Consider the following 14,877-nt stretch of genomic DNA (forward strand, 5'->3'; position numbering starts at 1 on the left):
GGACACAAGGTCAATATATAAATATTCATTGCATTGTTGTTGCTGGCAGCAATTAGTTAGAAAATAAAATGTATGATGTCTATTAGTTCCCAAACCCAGAATCCTTAGACATAAAAGTTCACATCAAAGATTCAAGTTTCTTTCACTGAAAATGACTCTTCAAATTTTTTCTGGTACCTGGAGAACTGGAAAAATATACAGTATTCATTACTTTGAAATTTTTAATATTGTTAATATTCATATCATTTTGATTTGGTGATTTAATGTAATCCAATCAATATCCCAGCTAACATTTTTTTAAAAAAAATTGATGTGCTGAATGTAAAATATATGTGGAAATGTACCATGGAGTTGTCTGAGTATCTTGAACATGATGAATGAATTTCAAGGCTTTCAAATGCTTGGCTTCATGACCTACAACAAAGCTACATTAACCAAGGCAGTGTGGGTCAGTGCCACAATAGATATAGACATGAGTGGAACAAACCAGAAAGTCCAGAAATAGGTTCCAACAGAGATATTGTCTTGCCTTTCACACCAGGGCACAATTATGGGGAAAGAAATTTATTTCCAAAAATAACACCAGCTAAGCGTGTGGAGGAAGCCAGTGAGCCACAGCTCAAGGCACACACTGTATAGGGTCATAGAAGTGAGATGATTCACATGATCCCATCAAAATATATTAATATCTACTAGAGATAATTACAAAAAGTGAATTCTTGTTTTGAATTAGGGCACAAAATTCAAAAGAAAAAATGTAAGAAGGGAGGAAGAAATATGAAGGGAGGAAGAGAAGGAGGGACAGGAAAGAGGAATGAATGACAAAAGGATTTATTGAATTTTATCAAAATTGAAATTTTCTGCTCATTTATTAATAAAGTCAAATCATGATTTTGGAAAAAACAACCATTTCTAAAACACAGATTCCATGACAGATTTATACACACTCCTCTAAAATTGTATGGCAGGCTCTCTGAAACAATAACAGTGGGAAAATAACCAAAATTTTAAGATTGCTTTAAAAACTGAATATTTTTTCCAAAAAGAAAACAAGAACCAAGAGATGGCTCAGTGGATAAAAACAACTGATATCAAGTCTAGTGACCAGAAGTTTATCCCTAGTAACAATATGGTGGAAGACAACTAACTCCAGCCACTCACCTTCAGACCACCACAACATGCTATGCTACAAGCCCATGTATACATACACACACACACACACACACACACACACACACACACACACACACTGTCCTACATGCCTATGCATACACAAATACACACAAACACACTGTTCTACATGTCTATGTATGCACAAACACACTGTGCTACTGCCCATGCATTACACACACACACACACACACACACACACACACACACACACACACACACGAATTTAAAAAAATCTAATGACTTTTTTCAAATAATAAAAATAACTATTAAGCCTATGTAAAATGCTCATGACCATTAGTCACAGGAAAAGTGGTTTGACATCCATCAAAATGCCTTGAATTAAAAACTGCTAATGCTGTGAAATTATGAAAACATTACTTGCTGGTGGCAGTACTGAATGAAAGCTCAGTTTACAAAACTTTTTGAAAATATCTTACTAAGTTAAATGCGCATACTTTCTATAACCCAACAGTTCTGTTGGTTACTTCCAGGAAAAGTGGAAAGACAGGAGGAACCAAGAACGTGTGAGGAATCTACAAAATGATGTGGCTGTTTGTTGTGGGATATTTGTACACTGTGTGAAGATGCTTTGCTATGATTGGTGTAATAAAAAGCTAAACAGCCAATTGCTAGTCAGGAGGTATGGGTGGGACTTCTCGACACAGATAGAGAATTCTGGGAAGAAGGGTGGAGTTGCCAGCCAGGTTCAGAGGAAGCAGCTCTTGCTGCTAATGCCCTGGTGAGAAGGAATTCCTTTCTCTGGGGCCTATTTGAGACTACAGAGCACCCAGTACATATTCTGCATGCAGTCTAATTCATAGTAACAAATATTCTGGAGTTGATACATAGAATATTAATTGCTATATCTATAATAAACAATAAAGACATGTCATAATTAATATAAAATCTCCATGTCATTATTAGTGGCCTGACAGTATTGCTACATATGGAGACTCAAATATCAACAGGCATTGTGAATCACAGACATTTATTGTTTTTTAAAGCTGGGATATATAACAAGTTAAATTTTCTTTTTTTTTTTCATCTTTTCTACAAAGAAAAAAATCATAAAATGGAATTCACATACATTTTGGTATATATATCAAGCAGGATTGACACATCTTCACGAATGTCCTCATTTCTAGGAAAACAGCAACACATTTTGAGTTTGTGGACAGGCTGTTTGGCTGCACGTGTTATCAGAGAGCTCTACCTGAGTTAATTTATCACTTAGTACTCTGTGAGAAAGTAATCCTCACAGTAAACAACATGCTCTCCGCAGTAAACACACTTATCCCCAAGCCAAATGATGGAGTCAGCTCAATAAATAAAAGCCCTTGTAGTAATACCTTCCTTTTACAATTAAAAACTAATTATTGAAATAATTGGTTGAAAATAAACAGCATGCTAATTTCATTCATTGTGTGCAGCAAACAAAGCCCTATGGAGCTCATGCATTGGAGAACTTGTTTTGGTTCTTGAGCATTAATATATTTGTGTATGTTTTATATATTTTAGTGCTTCTATTGGCAATTTCACAAAAAATTGAAGACGAGATTTTTAGTAAAATTTCCAACTCTTAGTACTTGGAGATTCTTAATAGAAAATATAGTTGGCTAATGTAAGTATCACAGGAGACCACCCTCTGACCAATAAGGGCACCCCAAACATCCAGGACCCAATAGGAAAATGAAAATGAGTTATCTACTGTTGGGGCATTTGGGGAAAATACAAGCTTCAATTGCTTTCACTAAACGGAAGTAAATGATAACAGTGATGTGATTAGTTAGAAAATGTTCTACTGATGATTAGTATTACCAATAAGCCAGTATACATCAAGAGGTATTATTATTAGTTGGAAAATGTCATTCAGTGGTACTGTGCTTGCTCATCACAGCATAGCTAAAAACAAGTCAAAACAAAACAAAACAACAGCAAAAAAATAACCAACATGCAGCTATACATGACACATATGTGTGTGATGTGTGTGTGTGTTCCCTTTTCTTTTATTTTCCAAGTCCAGTGCTGTATTTACCCTTCCTGATTCTGATTGAGGTGGTGAATGATATACTGAATAAGATAATAACACAACTGATATCAAGGCACCAGCCCCAGCCTTAAGACAGACTCCGGCCAATGAAACAGAACAGAAGGCCTGGAAGTAATTTTGCATACCAACCTGGATGATTTTTTGGAAAAGATGACAACAACACACAATGAAGAAGGACTACCTTTATTAAGGAATTGTTCTGGGAAACTGAGTATCCACATACAGAAAAAAAATATTGTACAAAGCATGAGAAATAATCAATGGGGAATAGACAACATATAGTATACATGAAAAAATGAAACTGAAACATATTTATCAGATAAATATATGAATATATATGAACAGCAGAATATATGGAGCCCTCTAGAAACTCAAGCAAAAAGGGAACACAATTTTAAAATGGGTAATAAATCTAAATGAACACTTCTCAAGAGGAGTTATGCAAATAATAAGAAACTTAACAGCACCAATCATGTAAGAAATGCATACAAAACCATAATTAGATGTGAAATTACTAAACTATGATTGGCTATAAATGAAAGGATAAAAGATAACAAATTCTGGCAAGGATGTAGATGAATGGGAATACTTCCACACTGTTGATGAGAATAGAAATGAGGACACACACTGAGGATCGTAGTATGAAGGGCTGTCCAAAAGTTAAAAATAACCTTATGATACAGCTATCTCAGTACTTGGTATTTATCCAAAGGAAATGAAATTTGTATGTCAAAAAGAGACATCTACATCCCTCAGTTTACTGGAACAATATACACAAAAGGCAAGAAGTAGCCAAGCCATTTTATCCACTGACCGATTTAAAAAATGGAAAATAAGGTAAAATACACAGTAGAATATTGTTTAGTCATAAAAAGAAAGAAAACTGACAATATGGGTGAAAATGTAGATCACTGCATTACATGAAATGAATTAGCAAAAGAGAGACATGACCTGCATAGTCCTTCTCATAGGTGTAATTTAAAATGTTAGTCTGTGTTCAGTGGTTGTTAGGTGAGAATGTGGGAAGTGGAAGAGGAAATGAGTCCCAAGTTGTGATTTGTCAGAGTAAGACATTCTTCTGCAGAGTAGTGGCCATGATTCTCACAACAATCATAACAAATAAGATTTGCTCATGTTTGATATGCCAGATTCCATTCTTAGCCATCCAGAACGGATGGATATTCTTCCATCAAATGAAAGCCTATAGTAGATGCCAAAAATACAGGAATATCTATGTACTTTATGTAATTATTCACTACAGGAACTCTGCCTGATAAATCATCTCAAAGCAGAAAATTTCAGATGCCACAAGGGAGAAAGGAAATAAGTAACAAAATTGAGATGAAGTAAAAATAGAGTAGTCAGTAAATATATAGCACAAAGAAGTACTCTATACACTTGTTACAGGTGAGTCAAATCCTATTTTAACCTAGTGCACCCAGGGTCCAAAAAATATAACACCAATGGGCACAATAGGGTCACCTAATATTAAGAAGTGAGGAAAATCTCTCCCACAGAGCTTCATAAGTACCACTATAAGATGAACAGGATATGATCTTCTACAGTGTTCAAATAAAAAATCCTAGTCAATAGAATAGATCAGGGAATTAATTCTACTAGGGAAATGAGCCATGGTAGAAATGCACACCTCTCTGAGTATGTATCATAAGCAAACTTAGAACATGTAAGTGAATGAATAAGTGTGTAAATTAGTGGTCTTAAAAACTGTTGAGAAGAAACCAAATAATCTACACAGATGTCTAAAAAAAGAGAGAAAGTTTCCACGGTCTCTGGGGTAAATCTGCTGCTATTACACTATTCTGATCCTGTCCTCACAGAAGTGGTCATTACTGGTAAGGTTTATATCAGGCTTTCACATTATTTTAATAGAGAAGATGCTGCAAAAGAAGAGTACTTTTAACTGGTACTAATTATAAAAATGACAAAGAAAAAGTGTGCCACAAACTTATTTAAAAAAATACAGCATTCCTAATCAATAGAGAATTTTTCCTGCTACAAACCAAGTTCTAAAAAAATAATGTACCTAAATCATTATCACAGGGTGATGGATTCAACTAAGATGTTGACCAAGGAAAACAATGTAAAAGTCAATATCAAGATTTTTTTTGCAGGAAAAGAAAAAATTAATAATTTATTATATATGGAAGGAAAATGCAAATTTTCCGAATTTAGGAGTTTTTCAAACTTTTCATTCACAATTATCCACATCACTATCAACACCTCGGAATCAGTTTTATCAGGAAAAGGAAATAATGACTCTGGTATTCTATTTTTAAATTGAGTGATTAGACATTGATGTTATATCCACAGGGTCTGCAATGGTCTCAGGAATGGCTTCTTCCTCAGACAGGGTAAGGATTTTGGTCTCAGTATCCAGCTGCCTGACCCAGGTGTCTCTGCCTCCTTCTTCTCCAGCTGGACTAGGTCCTTACCTAAAAAATCTGCCCCTGAATATGCAAATCATGTGAGTCTGTGGTGGTAAATATAGGGAAGTCCACACCAAAAACAACATATGAGCAGTGTCCTCTCCATAGTCACTGAGCACACAGGTCCTCACCATGGGATGGAGCTGGATCACCCTCTTCCTGGTTACAGCAACTGCAGGTAAGGGCTCCAAGTTCCAGACTTGAGGAGGGTCCATGCACTCAGGTGACAGTGACATCCACTCTGCCCTTCTTTCCACAGGGGTCCACTCCCACGTCCAGCTGCAGCAGTCTGGGGCTGAGGTGGCGAAGCCTGGAGCCTCAGTGAAGCTGTCCTGCAAGGCTTCACGCTATACCTTCACCAGCCACTATATGAGTTGGGTGAAGCAGAAGCCTGGACAGGGCCTGGAGTGGATTGGATGGATTGGTGGTGGAAGTGGTGATACTGATTATAATCAGAGGTTCCAGGGTAAGGCCACACTGACTAGAGACAAATCCTCCAGCACAGCTTACATGGAGCTCAAGAGCCAGACATCTGACAAAGCTGCAGTCTATTACTGTACAAGAATCACAGTGTTACAACCATATCCTGAGTATGTCAGAAACCATGGAGGAGCAGGAAGCTGCCCTGGGACTCAGCTAACAGAGAAGATAAACCTGGGGACTCCCTCAGAAATAATCATTCTGAGTGTCCCATTGTCTGTCACTTCCTGGTCCTAGAGTGTGTTTGTCAACATTTCAAAAGAAAATCAGAGAATTAAAGATGCTGACTCAGGATGTTCCCTGTAGTACATCAGACCCTGACCAGAGCTACATCAATGACAATCTCCACTGGTATGCTTCTTTTTAATTTTTTAATTAATTTATTGTTTATATTTCTTTTTTTGACTTTTTATTTGAATTACAAACAAGATTGAATTATATGATAATCCCAGTTCCCTTCTCCCTCACTTCCTCCCCTACCCCCTAACTAAAACCCAACCTGTCACATATCCTTTCTTCTAATCTACACCTGACTCAATCTTTCTGCTCCCTCATGACCTCTGCATCGGCAGCCCACAGACTGGGAAAAGATATTCACTAACCCCACATCTGACAGAGAGCTGATCTCCAAACTATACGAAGAACTCAAGAAGGTAGTCTTTAAAACATCAAACTAATTAAATTAGTGGGGTACAATCCAATTAAAAAAGTGGGGTACAGAACTAAATAGACAATTCTCAATAGAGGAATCTAAATGGCTGAAAGACATATAAGAAAGTGTTCAACATCCTTAGCCATCAGGGAAATGCAAATCAAAACATCTCTGAGATACCATCTTACTCCTGTCAGAATGGCTAAAATCAAAAACACCAATGACAGTTTATGCTGGAGAGGATGTGGAGAAAGGGGAACACTTCTCCACTGCTGGTGGGAGTGCCAACTTGTACAGCCACTTTGGAAATCAGTGTGGCGACTCCTCAAGAAAATGGGAATCAGTCTACAACAAGATCCAGCAATTCCACTCCTAGGCATATACCCAAAATAAGCATATTCATACAACAAAGACATCTGTTCAACGATGTTCATAGCAGCACTATTTGTTATAGCCAGAAACTGGAAGCAGCCCAGATGTCCCTCAACTGAAGAATGGATAGAGAAATTGTGGTACATTTACACAATGGAATACTACTCAGCAGAAAAAACAAACAAGAAACAAACAATGGAATCTTGAAATTTGCAGGAAAATGGATGGAACTTGAAGAAACCATTCTGAGCGAGGTAACCCAATCACAAAAAGACAAACATGGTATGTACTCACTCATATGTGGATTTTAGACATAGAGTAAGGAATTACCAGCCTACAATCCACACTGCCAGAGATGGTAGTAAACAAGGAGGACCCTAAAAGAGAAAATATCAAGATTTTTGTGTCAACAGGATTCAGTATGTTCCTGCCCTTGTAGGTAGGTGATGATTGAGTATCTGGAGAGAAATACAGATGTTTAGGAGACACCAAGCAAATATAAAATATATAACAGGTACTTACAGCTATGTATGAATGTGGACATGTAGATAAATAAGAGTAGACATATGAGTGTGAAATTATGACTGTGTATATGCAAATATTTCCTTTGTGTCTTCAAAAATGACTTACAAAAGATATGTAATTTTTAATGCAAAAGTTTTAAATTGAGGAAAGACACCACATGATATGAAAACTTTGCACCCAAATGAATTATAAGATGCTTGGTATCCTTATTCTTAGAACTAATTATTAAGCAATAGGAAAAACAAAGTCTCTAAATTTTATGACTTCAATAGTTAGGCAGATTAACACAATAGTGACAGACATTATTGTAGTCACAATGTTCAAAGATTGTGTCTCCTAGCCATTTCAGAAGATACACTCATGAAGTTTTACCAACACGCCTGTCAAAAGGAGCTGAACAAGGACAACAAGAGACGTGTAAAAGGAATTCAGAGGAAAGACCACAAGGCCTCAACCCTACACAGAAGACTATTGGTAACCAAAGAATCCTAAGAACAGAAGAATTTGCCTTCCTTAGGAGGATCTCACTAATTGGTTACTCAATACCAAGTAGTAGCCCAGAAAACATACATACAAAGTAACATTATAAGACTGAGCAGATTATATTTATGTATTTAGTAATATACATATACATATATGCACGAAACATTGATCAACGTATAAAGAAGGCATAAACTTGAATGAAAGCAAGGAGGGGTATACAGGATGGTTTGTAGGGAGGACAGTGAAGGGAGAAAGATTATAATTATATTATAATCTCAAAAAACAGAAATTTAAAAATGATTTCTTAATGGCCTTCCATATACAAGCCCATTGACTCCTCATAAGAATCTCTGTCAAGTGTCTACCATTTATGGAAATGAGAACTTGACTAGCAGCAGAGTCAAAGCAGCTTCTGCGGGATCCAATCCCCAGTACCCAGATGCAGAGCCCATGCTTTGAAGCCAAGCACCACTTGCTCTATAGTGTCTCCTCTCCTGTAGTTTACTCTATAGTATTATGCCATGTAAGAGTTATACTTTCTCTTCCCAGATCTAGCTATTCTAGAATATAATGTGGAGACCAGAAGAGAGTTATGAGATGCCCTGGAACCAATGTTACAGGTGGTAGTGAGGTCCTCTGCAAGAACAGTAAGCTCTTCATTGAGTCATTTCTCTGATCCATATTATAGAGTTGTCTAAATATCCTCCTATATAATATCTGATCATCAGATTTCATGTGCTTGTCCTCTGTGTTTGACCCTAATATTGTTTTCATACTTTATCTGCTTCACACTTAGCTTTCATAGACTTACCTTTGATATTCTCATTTGAATATATACACATATATATTTCATAATATGGTTTGATTATTTGATTATTGATGCTTTAAAAGAATCCTGAATTCCTGTGTCACTAAATATCATAAACTACAGAGGCTGTAGAATAAAGGGACACAGGCATCTTCTGAAACATGCAATAACACTTTCTGTCCAATGTGGTTTGTAGAGAAACATTTAAAGAAACAGATTTAAAAAGATAGTGAACAGTAGACACTTCTCTAAAACTCAGACTTTTTCTGATACATAGTACAAAAAATAGGAATGTGGTCAGTGACAGTGTTAAGGAGAAAATACTCTAATGCTAACTCTAATGTAGATAACAAAGCTATAAAAGCTTAAACTGTAGTTTTAGCTATGTCTTTATTACTGAGAAAAATTGCACACATGTAAGTCCCATCATGAAGCCAGAAATCCTGGCTTCTATGGAGATATGCAATATGTTCTTGGACAATAGAAATTACCTCTAGAGGAACAAAGGAAGTATTTGAAAAGCCTTTGTGTGCAGGTAACATGTTAGAGTTTCCTATAAATAAAAAAAAATATCTTTGCATGTGTATGTGTTTATGTGTATATGTGTATAGCATTGGTGGTCTCTTTTAGAGTTGACACTCCAGGGAATTGAATAGCTAGAAAGTGGCAGATTAGAATATTTAAAATTCAGTGCTGCTTCTACCTAGCAAAGAACCACAGTCAACTAAATATCAACTTCGATATTTTACTTAATAGTAACTAAATTTTTTTTGACAGACTAAAATTGGCAGGACAAAGAAAATTTTGCGCAGAAGATATATAAAGAAAATATAGGGGGAAAACAGTCCTCTTAAATAAAGGTGTGTAAGGGATTGATTATCGTCACACTTCCTTAAAATTTTAATCAAACATTAACTTTACAGATACTGATGTTTTTGTGTCAAAACTTTATAGGAAATGCAATTTCTAACTCTTTTGAGATTAAATTTAGTAAAATCATCTTGACTCCTTATATGACACAGAACATTCCCAAAGGGATTGGAAAGCCAGTGTTCTGTCTTTCTCTCCAAGTGAAAAAGTACTTGTGTAAAAATATTTTTGTAATAAGTAGTTGGAAGATTGCTCAGTGGTTAAAAGTTCTTGCTGTTCTATGATGAGGACAAGACTTTGAATCCTAAAACCCACACCAGATGGCTCACAAACACCTACACTTCATCTCCAAAAGATCAAATACCCTTCTGCACTCCAGAGCACACACACACACACACACACAAAAATAATAATAATAATAATAATAATAATAATAATAATAATAATAATAATAATAAAATAATTAAAAATAAAACTGAGAAAATACATTTAAAGGGATATAAAAATTAAAGAGATATATAGTCTCACAACTCAGCATCACTAAGTTCTATTATAATCATATTCAAAAGCATTCAGATACACTACTTGCTATGATAAACTTTTTTTTTTTTTACGGGCTGGGGATGCAGCACAGTGGTAGCTTTCTTGATTCACATGTTCAAGGCCCTGAGTCTGACCCCAGCACTACCAAAACAAATTATTTACATTGACTCATTTCATGCACAAAACAAAGCCTTTAGCCATGGGTGTTTCACAGGAAATAAATTAGTCCATGCAATGTTAATATGATTTGGGACAAATCACATTGCTACTAAGGGGAAGATATAGGCCTTAAGCTCAAATATTTTTGTCTTAGACTGGTGAATCTTACCATGAATTCATAGTTAATAAACCTTATTTCCCCCACCTCATCTATTAACCGCATCAAGGAAGTGTGTAGTCCATAGAATGTAGACTCTTTTTTATGGTTTAAGCATTTTATATTTATTTATTAATTGTTTGAAGATTTTTATTTGAATTAGAAACAAGATTGTTTTACATGACAATCCCAGTTCCCTCTCCCCCCCTCCCCGTCCTCCCTTACCACCACCTCCCAACTAAAACCCTACCTATTACATATCCTTTCTGCTCCCCCTGGATGGTGAGGCCTTCCATAGGGTGTCATCAGAGTCTATTGTATCCTTTGGGATAGGGCCTAGGCCTACCCCCTTCTGTCTTGGCTCAGGCAGTATTCCACTATGTGGAATGGACTCCCAAATTCCATTCTAGGGATAAGTACTGAACTGCTACAGGAGGTCCCATAGATTTCCGAGGTTTCGTACCTGAAACCCATGTTCCTGGGATCTGGATCAGTCCTATGTTGGTATCCCAGCTATCAGTCTTGGGAGCAGGAGTTCCCTAATGTTCGGCTGTTTCTGTGTGTTTCATCAGCCTGGTCTGGACCCCTTTGCTCTTCACTGGTCCTTCTCTGCATCCGGATTCCAGTTCAGTTCAGTGATTAGTTATGGGTGTCTGCTTCTATTTCCACCAGCTGCTAGATGAAGGCTACAGGATGGCATATAAGTCAGACATCAATCTCATTATCAGGGGAGGGCATTTAAGGTAGCATCTCCTCTGTTGCTTAGATTGTTAGCTGGTGTCATCTTTGTAGATCTCCAGACATTTCCCTAGTGCCTGATTTCTCTGTAAACCTAAAATGTCTCCCTCTATTATGATATCTCCATTCTTGTTTTCTTCTATTCTTCCCCTGACTCAACCTTTCTGCTCCCTCATGTCCACGGCCATACCACCCTGAACGTGCCCCATCTTGTCTGATCTTGGAAGCTAAGCAGGGTCGGTACTTGGATGGAAGAATGTAGACTCTTATGTTAAATATATAAGAACTATTCTTGTGACACATTTCAAAGAAACAACCCACAAAACATATATATTTCAATTTAATATGAACAATATATACCAACTAATCCAGTCAGAAAGAGAAAAGTAAAAATAAATTTAAGTATAAATGGGAGGAAAATTGGTTCAGTAATTCCTGAAAATGAACTCAGTAGGAAACACAATGGTACTATTATGGTTGGATTTCATATCAAATTCCCTTACTTCAATACTTTCCTCAAAGCGCTTTCAAATAATCTCGTGATTGATATTGACTGAAATTAGAGTTGAACAAAACAGGACTTAGTATAGTATATTATGCACACTCTCATATATCCTATGACAAAAGCCAGTGGTGACCTAGCTATAAAATTAACAGGATCACTTTTGAAGCATATCCATAAAAATTGCTCCAGTCTGAGAAGTGGTTTCATGTTGCTTCTCTCCTCAATACTATAGAACTACCAGTACATCTTTCATTTTCATTGCAAATATGTCAGCACAGCCCTTGCTACCAAATGAATCAGGTAAAAGGGACTACATACCGAAATTAAAAGTGCAATTTAAATAGTACTTGGTTTCTACATTGGAAGACAGCAGACATATCAATGTATAACAGAAACTGTCCTATGGATATTTGAGGGACTTATAAATATACTTATTTCATAAAGCAGTAAACAAACATGTTTCCAAAAATATTGTTTGGCAATAATTTATACTCTATTTCAAATAATATATGTTCATCCAATATCTCTATCCAGGTGTCTGTAAGACTGTGTTCAACAGTGGAGTACAAACAACTGGCAATGTTCAGACATGTTTTCTATGATTTTACAGGAAAAGGTTGTGTTGGCTTCCTTTCGCTGTGGCAAAATACATATGGAAAAAACATCTTGTGAAGGGGGAAGATTTATTTTAATTTTATGATATCAGTGGTGGCTTGTTTGGCCCTAAAATGACACTGTAAGTCATGAATCCAAGTTGACAATTGGAGAGCAAAGTAAGAGAAAGAGGCCATGAGTTCCTAAGTATCTCCTTTAAACAAGTCCCCAAGTGACCTAAATCCCCTCTATTAGGGCCCACTCCTAAGGGTCTTCTAGCCTCCGGTACTGTAGGCAAAGGCTGGTATCCAGACCCATTTAACACTGGGCCTTTGGGAAACATTTAAGATTCAATGCATAACAGAAGCAATCTTGTAAACTATTAATACCTAGTGTGACAGAAGCATATTTGCTGTTTAAAGCCAACTTGAGTGCATCATCAAACTGCATGTCACAGCTTCCTTTTCATTTTTCCATGGACTAAGTTCTAATGTAAAGGATTGTGAATAAACATTACATCTGTTCCATTCCAGTCTCATAAGAAAGCACAGAGATACTGACTAGAAAGGAGATGATGCCTATTAGTAGCATACTGAAGCATACCCCAGGAGACCACAAGAGCCCATTATGCAATATTCAAAATGTGGTTAGATAAGCATTAAAATATTGGCAGCTGCAAACTGACCACAAAGAGAACATTTACTCTAAGCAAATCTGGGAGTGTTGAAAATCAAGGGTTAAGGTCCAACTTCCTCATGGATGTTGTACTAACTAACATCATCATTGCCACTAGAAATGGCATTACAATCCACATGGAAAACTCAGAATCCAGATCTGGAAATAAGGTAAGCCTCTCATTCACTTAGAGGAAATGAACAATGTGAGCGATAATAGTTAACATCTCCATTAGAGTCACTTGGGGCAGGATAGAGGATGCCCAAGTTTGTTCAGTTCTATTCAGCTCTCTTTTGTAATACGCATGATGGTCACTTCAGAGAGACAAAGAACTTTATACAAGGGCAAAGGAGATAGATTCATTGCTATGCAGTCTCTGTGCAGACATGAGGACCTGAGTTCAAACTCTAGACTCTCTCTGTCTTCTCTGTCTCTGTCTCTGTCTCTGTCTCTGTCTCTGTCTCTCTCTCTCTCTCTCTCTCTCTCTCTCTCTCTCTCTCTCTCTGTGTGTGTGTGTGTGTGTGTGTGTGTGTATGTGTGTACATACACAGTGCCAAAGTCTTACAATACCAGCCATAGGGAAACAGAGTCAGGTATATCCTCTGCTTGCTGGCTGGCCAGGCTTACTCAAATGGAGAGATTCTTTCTCAGAAAATAAGGTGGATAGCTGAGCTTGGCTTCTGAGCACTATATGTATATATGTACACACACACACACACACACACTTTAAAATATGTCATGAATTAGGACTTTGAATATTTAAGGTTTATCTAAAGTATTTGCTAGAAAAAAATATTCACCAGTTATAATTCACTAACTAATCCCTTCATCATTCAATAAATGCATATTGTTTGATCTTCTTAATCATTTTTTGTAAAGAAAGCAGGCATTCCAAGCTCCTTTTATAGCCCATGTCATGTGAGTGCAAATTAATGTATAGAACATAATTTGCCAAACCGACGGTGGCAGAGAATCCTAAGTTCCCTTGACTAGAACAACAGCCCTGTCTACATTTCTGGTGTTCCTTTGAGTGTACTGTAGAGTTAGGCTCCACAATAACATTTTGTTCAGGAAAACAGATATTGCAGCTGATATTTTCTTGGTGCTTACCAATTGAAGGAAGAAGAAAATGGCCCAGAAGTGCCCTGGGTGACCGTAAACAATTTATTCAACATAGTCTCATGGCAGTGTTTCACTTCTCAGTTCATACTGCAGTTGCTACTTCAAAATGTTAACAAATTAAAGACACATGGCTTTGTATCAAATCCAATATCCCAAAGTTTTTTTGCCTCTAGCAAGTATTGTATGGATAGAACTGTGACTAGAATAAATAGTGCTTTATCAAAAATCAATCAGAATTGTAGTTGGATTGACTCTGGGCAGGTAAGCTCATGCCTGATATACACACACAACATGAACATGTATCCTTCATGAAAGTCTCTGGGCTGAAAACTGCTTCAACATAAGCTCTATGACTTTCCACTGTCCATTTTAATTTCTCAGTTCTTTCCACCGGTTGTTAATGTGGAAACCCCTCTGCCTTAATATAATGTCCTCAGAAGACATTCAGTGAAATCCTCAACACTGTGTCTCTAGCCTATATTACTAACTTACATTTAATACTCAAATCAATTAAAGGGCCTTGG

General features: G+C 36.7%; 1 gene segment (V, D, J or C); it reads left to right on the forward strand.

The window, feature by feature from the left end:
- The first annotated feature begins 5,883 nt into the window (after positions 1–5,883).
- On the forward strand, positions 5,884–6,387 carry LOC103161497. The segment is given in 1 exon segment: positions 5,884–6,387. A coding segment is annotated over 1 exon segment (504 nt).
- The last annotated feature ends 8,490 nt before the right edge of the window (positions 6,388–14,877 follow it).

This window comes from Cricetulus griseus, chromosome 5 (genome assembly GCF_003668045.3).
Source record: "Cricetulus griseus strain 17A/GY chromosome 5, alternate assembly CriGri-PICRH-1.0, whole genome shotgun sequence".
NCBI lineage: Eukaryota > Metazoa > Chordata > Mammalia > Rodentia > Cricetidae > Cricetulus > Cricetulus griseus.